General features: G+C 45.7%; 1 protein-coding gene across 1 annotated transcript; it reads right to left on the bottom strand.

The window, feature by feature from the left end:
- Nucleotides 1-1570: 1570 nt before the first annotated feature.
- On the bottom strand, nt 1571-17736 carry LOC308469786 (uncharacterized protein). The gene is made up of 8 exons (XM_080992730.1): nt 17614-17736; nt 13400-13507; nt 11471-11569; nt 10478-10609; nt 7581-8114; nt 6367-6435; nt 6154-6225; nt 1571-3263 (listed from the first exon to the last, which is right to left on the bottom strand). Exons 2-8 carry the CDS (start codon nt 13431-13433, stop codon nt 2743-2745), a joined length of 1461 nt encoding a protein of 486 aa, XP_080848856.1. The 5' UTR covers nt 13434-13507; nt 17614-17736; the 3' UTR covers nt 1571-2742.
- Nucleotides 17737-18125: the final 389 nt, after the last annotated feature.

Raw genomic sequence — 18125 nt, 5'->3', positions numbered from 1 at the left:
CTAATCCTAATCCTTTTAAAGCCCAATGCGGCCTAGGACTCACCTACGGGACCGCCTCTCCTGGTATGCCCCGCAGAGGACCTTAAGGCCCACAAATGACAAAATTTTGGAGGTCCCTGGTCTCAACTAGGGCCAGGGCCTTTTCAGTACTAGCCCCGACGTGGTGGAACGCTCTGTCAGAAGAGACTAGGGCCCTGCGGGACTTGACATCTTTCTGCACGGCCTGCAAGACAGAGCTGTTCCACCAGGCCTTTGGCTTGGACTCAGTCTGACTCTTATGTTTCTCTCCCCTTATGGTTTTGATCTATGGCCTACTATTAAAATGAGGCTGCATTTTAAATTGCATTTTAACCTGTATTTTAAATTGCTCCCCCCCCCCATTATGTTTTTTACTCTGAGTTTATTGGTGTTAGCTGCCCTGAGCCCAGCGCTGGCCGGGGAGGGCGGGATATAAATGAAATTTATTATTATTATTAAATTATTTATTTGGTTTTTTCAAGTTAAAATTTTACAGTCACATATTGAACATACAACATAAAAACAAGATTCCAAGGAATCTCTTGGGACTTCCCACCTCCCCTTTGTGGGTCCTATTGTTAATCTTTCCTCCTGCATCTTTTATAGTAATACAAATCTTTTACATCTCTATTGTGTCCAATATTCATCATTAAGCTACAAGTGATATTCCAACCCTACTAACGATTTTAACTGTTTACAATGGTTTTTAAGGTAAGTCATAAATTTTCCCCGTTCCTTATTAACAATTTTGGTCTTCCCGATTTCTGATTCTTCCGGTCATTCTGGCCATTTCGGCATAATCCGTCAACTTGACTTGCCATTCTTCTCTGGTAGGGACTTCGTCTTCTTTCCATCTCTGGGCTGATAACATCCGTGCAGACTATTTATGTATGCAAGCTAGGGATTATTTGTGCAGGGATTGTGGGCCTTGCGTTTTGTTTTGGATTTATTTATTATTTTATTTAATGAAACGTACAGAATGCTCGATTATCGTGAAAACCTCAAACGGGTTTACAAAACAAAAATAGAATTATTAATCAAAAAACTGTCAAAAGCCATCAAAAATTACTAAAGTAATAATTAAAGTAAAACATCAGGGGCGGCGGGAGCATCCGTAAACTGCATGGTCACTGAGCTGTTTGTGGGAAGTTACTGTTTGTGTGTGGAGAAGCTAGACTTCTGTACAAAGGTGAAATTTACACTTATTGTGCCTCACGCTGTTGCTTCTTTCCCTGCCCACCACTTGCATATTCCCCACTTCCCAAAAAGATGTCCAGGAGATTATGTGGCTGAGAAAAGTTCCTCACTCTAGTACAGAGGATAATTCTGGAACAGTCTCACTGTTGACGCCATTTTTATTCGTTTTTGTAACTGTATATGTTACTGCAACCCATTCTGGGACCTTACGGTAAAGGGCAGATAAGAAATCTTAACACCCGTATCCCTTCCGTCAATCATAATTTAAGGAACTTGGAGGCGCAACTATCGTACCATGAAGGGAAAATGCTGAGGTAAAAAAATATACCAACTGTGAATATAAGAAGCAGGACGGTTCGGACGAAAAGAGTAATTTCTTTTATTGAACCATTTCTTTTATTAAAAAATCTTCTTTAAAACAACCGGGGGCGGTGACAGAAAGGTGCTTATTATTTATAAATCAGGGAACCTATGCTTTTGTTGCACAAAACACAGAATATAAATGGGTTCAGGTGTGCGCTAAAATTAGAGTTGTTAGAAAAATGCATAATATATATAGAGGCAGAGATCTATTTTTTTTCAAAAAGAAATCCTTCACTCTGGCTTATTTCATCTGAATGCAGCTGCGCTCATTAGGCTATTAAAAACCCCAGTAAAGAACATGCACTTGGAACAGGGGCGGCAAACAGTTACTGTCCGCAGGGTCGCATTCAGCCTTGGCTAGGCATCCGGGGGCCACAGACCAACGCCACCTGCCTCTCAACCGCGCACCACACAAGCCCCTCAGGCGACCAGTGCCAATCGGGCTGAGGAGGAAGGTTATATCTCCCCGCACTTCGGTAGAATTCATTTTGGTTTCGGTGCCGAAAAGCAATCTCAGGCTGCCAAACGGCTCAGCCAACTTCCGTGTGAGACGCCAAGGGCATTTTGCCAAAGCTCTCTTCCCCAAAACGTCTAACGCGACTGGATACCTTGGGTAAACCGCAAGCGGGGAGCAGTGCAGCTTGCTGGTTTGAGCCAGAGGTGAGGGGCCAGCAGTCTGATCCTCGGTCCCATTAACCCGCCTCCCAGTGGCTCCATGCACGGCGAATCCATTGCTGCAGGTCGGTTGCAACTGGGAGATTTGGAAGGGTTTTTTTTAACATCCCACCCCTACTCTGCAACCCACACCCTGACAAAAACGCTCAGGCTGGAGGAACGGGGGGAGACTCTTCGTTTCTGCCATGAGTTCAAGCCTCATTGCTCTGCAGTAGAGTAAAGATTGCATCCTGAAAACTGCGGCTCAAGAGATCGCCACCCACAAGCAGTCCAGCTTAGGGGGACAGATCTAATTTCCCTGTGTTTCTGTATCAATGGGGGGCAGATGCGTGAGAGGTGACACCAGCCTGTTATTATTTTTCTGCGTCGGCTCTGCCCCTTTTGCACCAGCTCCCCCCACCTCTGGCATGCAGGCCCCGGGGGCTGGGGAAGGTTAAGCCACAAGGGAGGCTCGAAAAGGGTCGTCCACACCTGGCCTTTTAGCCACAGCTACCCTTGGCAGTCTGGAATGTACACCGATTCCTTGGCGGGGCTCGATGTTTCCGGAGACGCCCTCTCCAGCGAGCCGGGGAAATGGGTGCTCTGAGAAGGGGCGCTTTCTCCGTTGCAAAGCACCGGCGACACGCAGCCCGAGGGCGAGTTTAGAGAGGAGAAGCTGTCTGCGAACCCGGGGGCCGGGCTTTGGTCAGGCCTGAGCAGGGCCTCTCCGATTTTATTCAGGCCAGAGACAAGGCTCTGCAAGATGGTGCCGAGATTGTCAATGGAGTTCAGGAAGGCTTTCCTCTCCTCCTTGATCTGCGCGTCCTCCTCTTTCATGAGCTGGACGTACTCCGAGAAAACCTTGCTGTCTTTCTCCATGGCAGACAGGAGCCGGGCGTTCTCCATGGAGGAGTGCTTCATCAGCCGCTCGATCATGTCGCTCTCGCCTTTTCGCTTCTTCTTGGTCCTCAGGATCGCCATGCAAGTGTCAGGGGACAGGGCAGGAGCCGGGCGGTTCGGGGCGGCAGCGTCTGGAAGGGGAACAAAGAGGAGAGCCTTAAGGGGACGCAGAGACCCGCCTATATGATGAAAGGTGGTAACAGTCGGGGGCTTTTAAAGGCCAGGAGACACGGTGCAGGTGTGTAAAAATTATACGAGGCATGGAGAAAGAAAGCTTCTCTCGCCATACCAGAATTTAGGCGCATCCATTGAAGGTTCAGGACAGACATAAGTACTTGCAAGAGGCAACTTGGGCATAAGTTAGTCATGTCCATTAATTCCAACGGATCTGAAACCTTGTAGTTTGCTAGGCTGCTGAGAGATGCTCAGGGACCCCTTATTTCCCTTGCAGACCTACAGTTCGCAAAGTGGCTTAACTATCAATCCCTCTCAACCTTTTAATGTATAAATCCAAATCAAATACCGTATTTTTCTGTGTATAAGAAAACCCCTATTTTCTTAAACCCCAAATTAAGAAACTAAGTTGTTTAGCTTTTTTGGGGTAGGGTGGGGGAGGTCACTTCCGCCAATCGCTCACCTGCCTGCCCGATCACTTGCTACAGCCACTGCCGATCGCACACCTTGCCGTAGCCGCCAATTGCCTGCCTAATTGTCACCGCCACCGCTAATCGCCAGCAGGCCTTGCCGCAGCCACCAATCACCCGCCCAATCATCACTGCCAATCTGCTTGCTGCTGCCATTAATCGCACATCCCCCCTCTGCATTCACGATCCGTGTATAAGATGACACCCAATTTTTGCCTTTTTTATATAGCGAAAAGCATCGTCTTATACACGGAAGAATACGGTAAGTGTTGGAAATGTAAAGATAAAGAAGGTTCTTTTTATCATATGTGGTGGTCTTGCAGCAAGGTTAAGGCTTACTGGGTGATATACAATAAAATAAAAAGGATGTTCAAAATAACCTTTGTAAAAAAAAAAAAACCAGAAGCTTTTCTTTTGGGAATTATAGGGACAGAACTACCTAAATTGTATAGAAACTTATTCATGTATGCGACTAGAGCAGCAAGAATGCTACTCGTCAAAAAATGGAAAGAAGCAGAAGTCCCAGCAAAGGAAGAATGGATACAAACACTTATGGAATATGCAGAAATAGAGAAACTTACTGGAAAAATAAGAAATCAAGATGGTTTATTGAATATTTACAGATAAATTGTAAACAGATAAAAAAACTGGCAGGATTATGTAACTTGCAGTTACATAAGATTATATATTTAAAGAATACAAATAAATGGGTAAGTTAAGTGAATTTGGATATGCAAAAGATAATAAAAATAAATTTAAGGAACCACAGAAAGAGGGGGGAAGAAGTCAAGTTTTAAAATGTTAAAATGATTGTAAAATCAGTGAAATGTACATATCTGAAAAGTATAAATAATTTAAAAAACACAAAAACTGTCCCTCTCCATAGGAAACACTGGGAATGGTTGCTCTGTGAAGGGGATAGTGGCCTCTCCGAAGAACTCTCAGCACCCTTAGCAGCAGTTCCCAGATTGCTTTGGGGGTAGCCATGGTTGTTTGAAGTGGCATAATACTGCTTTAAATGCACAGATGGGGCCTTAGACTCACAATACGGAAGGCCCAGCTCCGAGTGGGATATGAGCTGTGTGTGAGAGAGACAGCCCCAAAAACCTCGGTGATCAGGCAGAGAAATAAGACCTCAGGCACTCCCTAAGGCACACGTAAACTGTTTATAAACTGCACTTTCAAAACCATGCACATGCCTCTATTTAAAACAAATTGGTTCACAACATAAAAAATAATAATAATACAACATCAACAGAAATTGGTTGGTTTGGGGTGCGAAAAAGTTCCAAACAAAATTGCTGTCTAAAAGACATCTAAAAGAAAGCAGGTGTGGTTCCTGCTGAACTTCCATTAGCAAGGAGTTCCATAGGCAAATGCCTTCCACACCAAAGGCTCGGTCAGCTGAACCGATCTTGGCTGCCCTGGTTGTATCCTGGATCGAAGTTGTTAAGAGCCTTGCAAACTAATACAAGATCCTTGAGCCCGATAGAACAAAGCAGCCAGTACAAGCTTTGGAAACATCCAAGTTAGGTGCCGGTTGTACTGCAAAACCTCGGTTCCCCAACGCCTCCGTTATCATACTGTTTGGCCCCCAAATGCCGAAAACCTGAAAGTAAATGCTCCAGTTGTCGAACGATTTTCGGAAGCCGAACGTGCTGCACAGCTTCCATTTTGAGTTTCCCTATTGTATTGAGGCTTCCGTTTTCAGTTTTCGGTTGTCGAACGTTTCGGAAATTGACCGGTCTTCCAGAACGGATTATGTTCAACAACCGAGGTTTGACTGTAGCTTGTTCCCACCTACAGTCCAGCTGCAGCATTCTGCACCAAGGATTATTGTTGTTTAGTCGTTTAGTCGTGTCCGACTCTTCGTGACCCCATGGACCAGAGCACGCCAGGCACTCCGGTCTTCCACTGCCTCCAAGAGTCTCCTCCAGCACCATAATTCAAAAGCATCCATTCTTCGGCGATCAGCCTTCTTTGTGGTCCAGCTCTCACTTCCGTACATCACTACTGGGAAAACCAGAGCTTTAACTATACGGACCTTTGTTGGCAAGGTGATGTCTCTGCTTTTTAAGATGCTGTCTAGGTTTGTCATTGCTTTTCTCCCAAGAAGATCCCCTTCATGGATCACTGCCTTGCCGTGGCGAAGGGGCTTGAATAACTCAGAGAAGCTATGAGCTATGCCCTGCAGGGCCACCCAAGATGGACAGGTCATACTGGAGAGTTTTGACCAAGCGGGATCTACCTGGAGCAGGAACCAGCAAGCCACTCCAGTATCCCTGCCAAGAAAACTCCATGGACAAAGACAACAGGCATCAAGTATAGTCCCACAATAATCGAGTGTAGAAAATACCAATGATCTTGAAACCCATACCTTGTTCCTTCTCCACCTCTGTGTCTGCCTGGTCGGGTTCCATTTCCACCCCTATTCCGCTGGAGGCTGCATCTATTAAACGGGAAAGGCAGTCTGTTTGGGGGCGGACGGGTGGGGAATGAATTAACTGACGGACACTCTCTCACCCACAGCTGAGTGGATGCAGCCCAAGCAGCTACTCGCTTGACATTTATTGATGCCAACAGCACTCACCAGAGCGATCTCCAACGATGCACGTCTCAATGCTTTCTTCTATGGCCTTTTCTTCGCTATGACCATCTCCTAGGGAGAAATAATAATTTTTTAGAAAAGAAAATCGGGCAAAATTAAGTTAAAGCATATAGAAACAGGGTTGGGGAGCTGTAGCTCTCGAGATATTGTAGCTCCCATTATCTGCAACCGCTGGCCATGCTTTGCACAGAATCACAGAGCTGAAAGGGGCCCTGAGGGTCATCTAGTCCAACCCCCGCAATGCAGGAATCTTTTTGCCCAACGTGGGGCTCAAACCCAAGACCCTGAGATGAAGAGTCTGATGCTCTGCCAGCTGAGCTATCCCTTGGCTGGGGCTGTTGGGATCTGAATAAATAAACGCTCTTCTCTAAATGTGAGGCATGATTCACTCAGACCATGCGAGAAGTTTAATTCTGAAGAGCATACTGACAGGAGCGGGCCAGCAGTAAACCACACCTAGCAAGTGCAGTTAACTCTTTATTAGTAAAAAAACAGGATCAGCACAGGAGTGTCAGGCCTAATGAGGACAGCAAGTCATCTCTGGCAAGTCTGGCTCCCGTGAGGCAGTTGCAGACAGCTGGATCTGTACAGTGGTACCTCGGGTTACAGACGCTTCAGGTTACAGACTCCGCTAACCCAGAAATAGTACCTCAGGTTAAGAACTTTGCTTCAGGATGAGAACAGAAATCGTGCGGCGGCAGCGGGATGCTCCATTAGCTAAAGTGGTACCTCAAGTTAAGAACCGTTTCAGGTTAAGAACGGACCTCCAGAACGAATCACCGTATTTTTTGCTCCATAAGACGCACCTAGTTTTTAGAGGGGGAATGCAAGAAAAAAAATTTTTTTAAAGGGAGCACTGAGCAGAGATTGTATGCATTCCACACTCTGCTCAGCGCTCCCTTAAAAAAATTTTTTTTCTTGCATTCCCCCTCTAAAAGCCAGTCAGTCCCTTCTCCCTCCTCAGGGAAAAGCCCCCAAGAGCCACTTGGAGTGTGTGTGCGACTTTTGGGGGCTTTTCTCGCCTGCCTCCCGCCTGCATTCACTCCATAAGACGCACACACATTTCCCCTTACTTTTTAGGAGGGAAAAGGTGCGTCTTATGGAGCGAAAAATACGGTAAGTCCTTAACCCAAGGTACCCCTGTCTAAGGCAGCTCCCCACATTCCTTTGTCCCTAATAAGACGAATTCTGCCCACCAGGTACAAGAACTTGCTTCACCATGTACTCCTCTGCACTTCCTGCTTGCGCATCCTGGGCACAAAGTTCCACGGCGCGCTCGGGAGCAGCAGCCTCCTTGGCAAGCGGCGCCGAAGCTCTTGTCTTTTTTTTAATGTTCCTGGGGATGCGCTTGGGCCGGACGGCCGCGTCCCCGTTGTGGAGGATGCTGTGCAGCTTTGCGTAGTAGGGGCAGGTGGCCGTGTGCTTCCCCGTCCGGGAGTTGTGGTTCACGACCCGCTGGTACTCCAGCCTCATGCACTTGGTCTTGGAGCGGCACTCCACGGCGTTGCGCCGGTGGCCGCGGCAGGCCATCTTGCGGGCGATGATCTCAAAGGCCTCGATGTTGCGGTGACTGGCACGCAGCTGCTCCTGGATCTTCGGCTCCCCCCAAATGTCCAAGAGGTCCAAGATTTCCTGGTGCCTCCAGGAGACGCCTCGCCCTTTCCGGCCGCTGCTCGAGAGGGACATGCCTTCGGGGAAACCGGGGTCGGAGGCGCGGCTCAGCAGGTGTGCTTGGGTTACAAGGAAGGAAGGGAGAAGAAAGACAGAATATATTACAATTACCGTATTTTTCGCTCTATAGGACGCACCCGAGCATAGGACGCACCTAGTTTTTAAGAGGAGGAAAACAAGAAAAAAAATATTCTGAATCAAATGTTGTATAAACTACTGTATTTAATAAACAACCAGTATCTCAGAATCATATTACAGCCATGTAAAGTGAACAGCAGTCAACAATGGCATTAAGAACCACCATCACTGTCATTAACAAATGAAGAGAAACTTTAAGGTCTTCTGTGAACCCCAAGAACTCATCCCTGCTAGAGTCATAATTTATGAAGCTCAGTTGCTCACAATCACTGACATCACTTTCTTCGCTATCTTCATGTAAAATACTTTCCTTTCCTTCTCCCCACTTTTTTCTCCGCCTCCCCAAGCAGCAGAGTCCCCTTTCCCAGCCTCCTCCTCTCCATCCCTTTCGCCCAAACTCCTCAGGTGACGTCTGCAATTTCTCCCCTTCGCTGCTCCCTCCTTTGCCCTCTACCATGACTCTCCACTCACGGCAACCTATGGTACCTCCTCTCCCTTCACCCAGCTTCTTGGTCCCCCTCTTCTCCGTCCTCTTCCTCCCCTCTCTCAGCGAACAGCCTGCCCACTGCTCCAAACCTTGAGGGGAAAGGGCAGGCTGCTGGCAGAGCAGCACCCCCCACCCCCATTCAGCAGCCCAGGAGTGTGGGGCTTGGGTGCACAGCCTTCCCGCTGCTCCAAAGCTTCCTGGGGCTGCAGGGGGAAGCCGAGGCTGCCGGCAGAGGAGCGCGGCTCCCCCACCACCACCAAAGAGCGGCCCAAGAGCGTGCCGTACTCCAGCAATTTGTCTCCAGGGACCACACATTCGCTCCATAGGACGCACAGACATTCCCCCTTACTTTTTAAGAGGAAAAAAGTGCATCTTATGGAGCGAAAAATACGGTACTTGCAAATTCAAATGTATCTCTATCGTGTTTTATGACTTCCTCGATATTGTATGTGGGCTGGAACTGGTCTGTGACCGAAATAATAAAATTCACCTCATAGACATAATATATTAAAGAACAGGAAGAAACATCACGGACAGAATAATTACCACACGCAAGAAGAACACAGAGAGAGTTTGAATGCTTCACCTGTAGGACTGTAAATCATTTGATGTGCTAATGTGAGTGGAAGTCGTTAAAATTGCAGTTGAGGTACAAGGGTGTGTTATTCTGACGAGTGTTTAAAAAAATTGTAAGATTTTGGAACGCGGAAATAAAGTAAATCATTCTAGCACGCGGGGGCCCACCTAAATTGTATAATTTGGCTTTTGAACGATTGGCACTATTAATGGTATTATAATTTGGCATTGTTATAATGAGGCTTTTACTCAATTATTGTAACTGAAATCTAAAAAAAATTATTCACACACACCCCCAAAAAAAAACCAAGGAAGGGAAATTGTGTTACGCAAATCTGCAGTGCGATCGTTAACACCAGAGTTTGTGGACGTACAACAGAAAAATTTTAGTGACTTGATATTAATTGAATACTCATTGGAATAATAACATTACTCCATCTTGTATTGTATAACAATTTTAAGTACTTTTCCACTTTTTTTCTTTATTTAACCATGGCAAAATGTTCCTATCTGTCTGTCTGTCTGTCTATCCCACCCTTATCCTGAAGAAGCTAGCCATAATTCCTTTATGTGTATCTGTGTGTGTGTGTGTGTGTGTGTGAATTTTTAATTAATTTTTCTGTTTTAAAATTTAAAGTACTCATTTTTGCATCTTTAAGATATTAGTGACTTCCCTTCTTCTCTTTCCATGGTTCATTTTACCTATATTATATCCCTGCATATTTTACAAAAGCTGTATCAATCGGTTTTCCATTATTACATCCATCAAAACTTATTTACACTGTTGAATTTATCTTAATGTTGCCAGTGTTTTCAGTGTTTATATTTAATAAACGTTTCCAAATCTTCTCTATGTTCTTCTTGTTCTCCTATTCTATATGTTAAGTCTGCAAACTGTGCGTATTCCATCAACTTATGTTGCCACTTTTCTTTGGCTGGGACCTCGCTCGTTTTCCCACCCTTATCCTGAAGGAGCTCGACATAATTCCTGTGTGCCCCCATAATTCCATCCTTATGCTGAATGTACTTGCTATCCTGTTTAGGGAAGTTTTTACTATTTAATGCTGTATTGTTTTTAACACTTGATTGGGAGCCGCCCAGAGTGGCTGGGAAAACTCAGCCAGATGGGCAGGGTATAAATAAGAAATAATAAGAAATAATAATAATAATAATAATTACTATCTGGTCCACCCCAGTGTTGTGGTGGCAACTGGGACTCACCTTCCTCACCGGCCTCACTGGGGAAAGAAATATTCTCTTGGCATCTTTCTGGCAGAGCCTCATACTCTTCCTTGATCACGGGAGCTTCGTCCGGGAAGCTCTCTACCTTGATCTTCTTCAGAGATCTGGCACCTTTGGGATCCAGATATGGAGGGAAGGAGAGAAAGAGGAGAGAGAGAAATACCTGAAAACTCAGTTCTATTTCCAGAAAGGCAGAAACACTAACAAACAGGTTAAAAAAAAGGTAACTACTTGCTGGATTGACAAAAGCAGCATCAAATATCCACAAATCCCTGCAAACTGACAGGAGTCTTCTGCTTCCATCAAAGCTCTTACAGGGAAAAGGTGAACTTTTACATTAATGTAAAATATTAATATAAATAACACACACACAATATGTAAGCAAATATATTTTAAATACCTTATTTTTAGATTTAGTATTTGCAAAAAATAAAATAAAAAATGCTGTATTGTAACGATGTTGCATTTTAGGAATTTTGATATATTTTCGTGTTTTGCATCCAGTTGGTTTTTGTGATTCTTTCACCTAAATATAAACAGTTTAGCGGTGTTTATTTACGTTAGGTAAAATGTGGAATTATGAGTATCATTACTAGAAATCTTTAATTATCATACACAGAACGTGGAATTGTGACTATTAATTAGCAATAATAGTCATTTTACATATAATTATTTAATTGTGTCAATTGAGCCAATTGGCGCGGGGGGGGGGGGGCATGGGAGGGGACCGTCCCATTCTGCGAGCAAAAGTCCCTGTTATGAGTTTCCACTATCGGGACTTGTGAGTTGAATCCTGCCCTGTATTTCTTATATTGAGTCCTTTTTGCTGGGATCCGTTAAGGCGCCCAAAGATTTCAGGTTGAGATACGAAGCAAGTATGTTATTGCCATCGCTATTATTTCTTGTTGGCTTAAAGTGGCACGATGCTGATTTAAGTGCCAGGGGCTGGCGTGGCCTCAGAGACACACCCACCTGTGGATCTGATCTCTTCCATGGAGCCTTTGGCAAAGAGGTCTTTTCTGTCTTCTTCCAGCCAGGAGATGAGGTCAGGTCTGGAGCTCACATGTCCATCTTGAAATAGAGACGCAGTAATGTCAGGGTCTGGACTGAGGAGGAGTGGTGGGAGCCCCCCCCTTTCCTGAACCTTCCCAAGGGCAGGAGGACAGTATTGATTTAGAACAGTGGTTTGCAGAAGGGCATAGTCCAGAGGGGAAAAGCTGGGAAATACTGGGTGAGGAGCAGCTAGAAAAGGAAACACCAGGAGAGAGACAGCTGGCAGATTCAGTGTCCTTGGAAAGCATTCCTGACCCCCCTTCGCCTAAGACTAGACAGGCTTTGAGAGTGATAGAGCAGAGAGCACAGTGGGAACAAGCTCAGATTACCCAGTGTAGGAGTGACATACAGTGGTACCTCTGGATGCGAACGGGATCCATTCCGAAGCCCCGTTCACATCCTGAAGTGAACGCAACCCACGTCTGCGTATGCGCGTGACGTCATTTTGAGTGGTGAAACCCGGAAGTAGCACATTCCATTACTTCCAGGTTGCCGCGGAGCGTAACCTGAAAACGCTCAACCTGAAGCATATTTAACCCGAGGTATGACTGTACAGAGGGACGCGGGTGGCGCTGTCGGTTAAATCACAGAGCCTAGGGCTTGCTGATCAGAAGGTCAGTGGTTTGAATCCCTGTGACGGGGTGAGCTCCCGTTGCTCAGTCCCTGCTCCTGCCCACCTAGCAGTTCAAAAGCACGTCAAAGTGCAAGTAGATAAATAGGTACCACTCCGGCGGGAAGGTAAACGGCGTTTCCGTGCGCTGCTCTGGTTCGCCAGAAGTGGCTTAGTCATGCTGGCCACATGACCCGGAAGCTGTATACGCCCGCTCCCTCAGCCAATAAAGCGAAATGAGCGCCGCAACCCAGAGTCATCCGTGACTGGACCTAATGGTCAGGGGTTCCTTTACCTTTTTATGACTGTACAAGGTTTCCCCAGCCACTCTGGGCGGCTCCCAACAGCATATTAAAAACAGGATAAAACATCAAACATTAAAAACTTCCCTTAACAGGCCTGCCTTCAGATGTCTTCTAAAAGTCAGATACAGTGGAATCTTGGATTGCGAACGTGATCCGTGCAGGAGGCACGTTCGCAACCCGCAGTGCAACCGAAACCCGGAAGTAACCCATTCCAGTACTTCCAGGTTCGGCGCGGTGCGCAACCCGAAAATGCACAACCTAAAGCATCTGTAACCCGAGGCACCACTGTAGTTGTTATTTCCTTGACATCTGATGGGAGGGCGTTCCACAGGGTGGGCGCCACTACCGAGAAGGCCCGAGAAGGTTAAGGTAGCTGGGTATGTTTAGCCTGGAAGATAAGGGACTGAGAGGAGATGTGATAGCTATCTTTAAATATCTCAAGGGTTGCCACATGGAAGATGGAGCAAGCTTGTTTTTTCCTGCTCCGAAGGGTAAGATTCAAACAAGCTGCTTCAAGTTGCAAGGAAAGAGATTCCGACTAAACTTCAGGAAGAACTTATTGACAGTGAGAGCTGTTCAACAGTGGAACGGCTTCCCTTCAGAGGTTGTGGACTCTCCTTCCTTGCAGGTTTTAAAGCAGAGGTTGGGTGGCCGTCTGTCATGGATGCGTTAGCTGAGATTCCTGCATTGCAGGGGGTTGGACTAGATGACCCTTGGGGTCCCTTCATAGCTGTCAATGTTTCCCTTTTTTAAAGGGAAATTCCCTTATTTCGAATAGGATTCCTCACAAGAAAAGAGAAAAGTTGACAGCTATGGGTCCCTTCCAACTCTACAATTCTATGATTCTGTGAACAGGATGTTGGACTAGCAAGGCTGTGAGGCCGGACACAGCAGGACCTTAGTATCCTGGCTACGGGGGAAAGGGATCCTCACCCAGAGAGGTCACCAAGTCATGAATCTCCAGCATGACCTCTGGTTCAGATCCAGCAGGCCCCACTTCTCCTTGGTGAGGTGCACGGCTGCCTTTTCTTCCACCAGCCCCTGGAAGAAAAAGAAGAAGAAAACCGTTTCCTTCCACGCTGCGGGCAGGGACTGAAAACCATCTCCTTCTCCCTCAGAAATGGAAAGCAGGTGTGGTAAGCCGAGCAGTTTCACATGCAGAGTTTGAAACTGATGTTCAGATCATAGCTGTCAACTTTTCCCTTTTCTTGCGAGGAATCCTATTCGGAATAAGGGAATTTCCCTTTAAAAAAGGGAAAAGTTGACAGCTATGGTTCAGATAAGTTCAGAGGACCCCACAAACTTATATAACACAAGAACCTGCCTTGTACAAAGGGCTTCATTAAAAACCCTGAGAGGAAGGGAAAGATTATGGTGGGCCCCGTATACAATACAAAATAAAACCAACACTAAATCATAAAATATGATTTTAAAACAAAGTAGATTTATAGCAGCACATGGCAGAATCTGATCTCCTCGCATTATTTCAGTTTACATTAGTAGGAGGTCTCCTGGTTTAGGTGGGGCTATGCACTGAAAAGAGAAAAACGAGGGAAGTAGTGTTGGGAGCTAAAGAAATATAAGCTAGGCACCAAACCACACTTTAAATCTAGGTTATATTTGCCCCAGTGGAACGTCCCTCAGGATCCCTTCCAACGCCACAATTCTCTCAGCTACAACTCGCTCTTACAACAGTTCACTTGTCCCAGTATGCAAGAAACACACACGGGGAAATGGAAATGGAATTAACTACGGAAGCTTTTAAACTGTGTTCACCAACTTGGGGCCCAGAAATCTCCAGTTGGGCCCACGCCAGGAGCAAAACACGCCTGGGGAATTTCGAACACCGGGGTGGGGGTGGGGAATGAAGTGTAAGGATATCTAACAGGTTCTGGTGTTTTTCCGTTAAGACAACTTTGATGTGTTTTCTTTCAAGTCGATTTCTTCTTTACAAAAAAATCTCTTTCTTTCCCTGCAGGGCCCTCGACATGTGCTGATCCTGCCTATTGTGCAATCCAGCCCTGCTTACGCAGCGCCAGCCCACTGGTCCATGTGGCTCACTGCTGCCTGCACTGAGTGTTACGAGATGGACCGCTGTGACCTACAAGGCAATTACACAAATGTAATGAAAATGCTTGTGCTTACTAGCAACAATCCAAAATAAACAGAGGTTAAAGCCCAGATCCACACACATCTTTGCAATTAAGCGTCTCCTTCTTGCACAGACCTTCTGCGTGCAACGCAGAGGCTCTACCACTGAGCTGCGACGCCTTCTCTTAAATAAAAAGTAAAATTCTAGTCCTCCTGGTTTAAACAATGTTCTGTTTAAATAGGAACTTATACCTTTGGTCCATATAGCTCAGTATTGTCTACACTGACTGGCAGAGGCTCTCCCTGGTTGCAGGCAGGGGGTATTCCCAGGACAACCGGAGATACTGGGGACTGAACTTGAGACCTTCTGAACGCCAAGCAGGTGCTCTAGCACTGAGCTACGCTCCTTCCTCAAATACAAGTCTGCATCAAGCCAATCCAAATGCTGTACCTACGAAAGTCCTGAGGTCTGTAAGCTCTCTATAAACTGTGCCAAATGGCATCATCATCTCTCTCACTTTGCACATTTTATTCTGATATTTTGTCATCTTTGCACAATTTGGGCTTCCTTAGTCATGGGAGATGGGAGTGAAGAAAACGTGAAAGCTGTGAAATATCTATCACCTTCCTGTCATTGGAAATCTCAATTCAGCCAACACGCCATCTGGGTTCTGAGATTCCTCCTAAACATTTCATTTTTAAAAATAACTTTTATTAAGGTTTATAGTTTTTTTAAAATACATTTTATTAAGGTTTATAGATACATCCTGTGCCCTTTTAAAATGTGGCTCTTTTTGAGGGGGGTGTTATTGGGTTGTTGTTTTTATTCTGATTATATATATTGTGGTTTTTATGTTGATGTTTAAAAAGTGTCTAAATATGACTAAATACCGTATTTTTCACTCTATAAGACGCACCAGACCACAAGACGCACCTAGTTTTTGGAGGAGGAAAACAAGAAAAAAAATATTCTGAATCTCAGAAGCCAGAACAGCAAGAGGGATCGCTACGCAGTGAAAGCAGCAATCCCTCTTGCTGTTCTGGCTTCTGGGATAGCTGCGCAGCCGGTATTCGCTCCATAAGACGCACACACATTTCCCCTTACTTTTTAGGAGGGGAACAGTGAGTCTTATAGAGCAAAAAATACGGTATATTGCACAAATATGTCATTATTCATCTTTCCCATATTTTTCTTTTTCTCGTTGTATTTATTAAGTTTCATAAGCAAACATAACACAGCGATTAAAGATTATGGATATGTTACTTCCCTTCTTTGATTAAAATTATTAATATCTTCAGATTGTTGTTTGGGATTTCTCCAGTTCTGACAGATTAGCATTCTAGCTGCCATTGTAAATTGAGCGACCATTTCCAGGTCTTTCTCATATGTTAGGCCTCTAAGATATCCAAATGAAATTACTAAAGGGGCCCTTGGAAGATCGTATCTGAGGATTCAAATTCTCCTTCATTTCTATTAAGGCAGCTTTCAAAAAGTTCTGCATTCATCGGGTGCTCACGCATCACATGAAAAGAGATTTGCATTGGGAGGAGAATTTATTTTACAGAAATCTTTCAGGGAGTTCAGGGCCTTAGCCACGCAGGGTTTTAAACACTAACGCAAACACCTGGAAGCTGGGATAGCTTTGTACGTAGAACATGAGACTCTTAATCTCAAGGTCGTGGGTTCGAGCAGCACATTGGGCAAAAGATTCCTGCATTGCAGGGAGTTGGACTAGATGACACTTATGGCCTTGAATCGGACCCGGAATCGAACTGGCAAACCAGCACAGCGGTCACTGATGCAATAACAGCACATCAATGGCCAATTTGCAAACCGCTTTGATATTTTCTTGCAATCAAGAGGTGTATAAATTTTATGGGGAAAAACAGACAAGCAGCTTCATACTGGACCGCCTGCACATCAGTCCATTTTATTAGTGGTTCTGTGACAATTCCCTAATGGCATTGCATCACTGTTGTCTTGAGGGATGCTCCTGCATATAGCCCAACAAAAACAGGACCAACAACACACACACACACACACACACACACCCCACACACCAACATCTGTGGTATGCAAAGTTACAGGATTTCAGCAGGATGTTACAAGAATCATACCGATTGTAAACAAAGCCCTGAAACGTTTTCAGGCACAAACCGTACTGAAATCGGGATTGCGTAAAACCGCCCTGATACCCTCACGAATGTACAAAAAAATAGAGCAAGAAGAAAATGGAAGGGAGAGAGGAAGGGGAAATAAGTTTTTTCCACATGACTTAGGCTGCATACAAAACATATGTTTAAAGCACATCATCACTTCTCCCCGACAAAGAATCCTGCGAACGGTAGCTCACCCCTCCCAAACCTTCAATTGTTGGCACTCATAATAAAGTACAATTTCTTTTTTTGGGGGGGGGTGTGATGTGATGTGCTTTAACTGCCTGGTGTGTACACAGCCTTCTTCTCCATTTTGCCCCACCTGAAGAACTTCCTCATGGAAAAAGCTGTTAAAGGGTACACCCCAACAGAATTTTATTTATTTTTAATAAAGGGGGGAAAGTGGCAAGATTGGGGTTCCCCCCCTCTAATGCCAGGAAAAGCAAACAGAACCAGCCAGGGGAAGAATACAAAGAATTTATTTGACAACAGCGACCCACGGGGGATTAAAGGATTAAAATCTGGAAAGCTGGAGGAGACCCCCCCTCTTCCCCCATAAACCTCCAGCCAGAATCCCAACCATCAACAACCTCCCCTCCAAACGGATCTCTGAAGTTTCATATATATATATATATATATATATATTAAAAAGATTGCAAACACCAGGAAGGGAGGAGAGGGAAACAGAGTGTTGTTCGAAAAGAATTTGCAAGCTATTAGCATAAAAGTTTTCTTTTGCTGCTATGGAAAGGGAGGGGCGGGGAGGCGGCTCAGGGGAGCTTTGCTTGCAATTATTTTGGGGGGTGGGGGCACCCTTGCTGGGCCCCCCTGGGAGAGGGTGGGGGTTTGGGGGGTTGCACTTCCTTCCCCAGCCCCTCCCCCCTTCCCCAAGGGTGCACCTTTAAGACGGGGCTCCCCCGGCGAGAGGAACAGCCCGCTCCGGCATCGCTGCAGACGCAAATCTCTGGGAAGCACAAAGAGGTTCACATGGGCCCCCCTTGCATTTCCCAGGTGGGCGGGACAGGAAGGAGTCCTCGGTGACGCGGCGCCACGCCGCCCTTCTAGTCCACCCCGCCTCGCTGGTTATGTAACCCCCTGCTCCGGACCCCCCCCCCACTCCAGATACATTCACAGAGACACAAGTGATTGGGGGGATGCGGTGCCAGGAGGGAGATCTGGGTCTGCTGGGTTGGGGGGGGGGGAGTTCTGAGCACACCACAAATGGGAAGGACAAAAAAATATATATGAGGCAGCCTTCCTTAAATGGTGCTGCTGAAATTAAGGAAACTGTCATAATGAGAAGTTAAATTGCAAATATGTAGATAATAGTAATAGGATTTAAAATAAAAATAATACATCCCACTCATCTGGTTGGGTTTCCCCAGCCACTCTGAGTGGCTTACAGCATATA

Source organism: Podarcis pityusensis (genome assembly GCF_964106645.2).
Source record: "Podarcis pityusensis genome assembly, chromosome: 2".
In the NCBI taxonomy this organism is placed as follows: domain Eukaryota; kingdom Metazoa; phylum Chordata; class Lepidosauria; order Squamata; family Lacertidae; genus Podarcis; species Podarcis pityusensis.
This window is presented reverse-complemented; position numbering and strand designations above follow the sequence as displayed.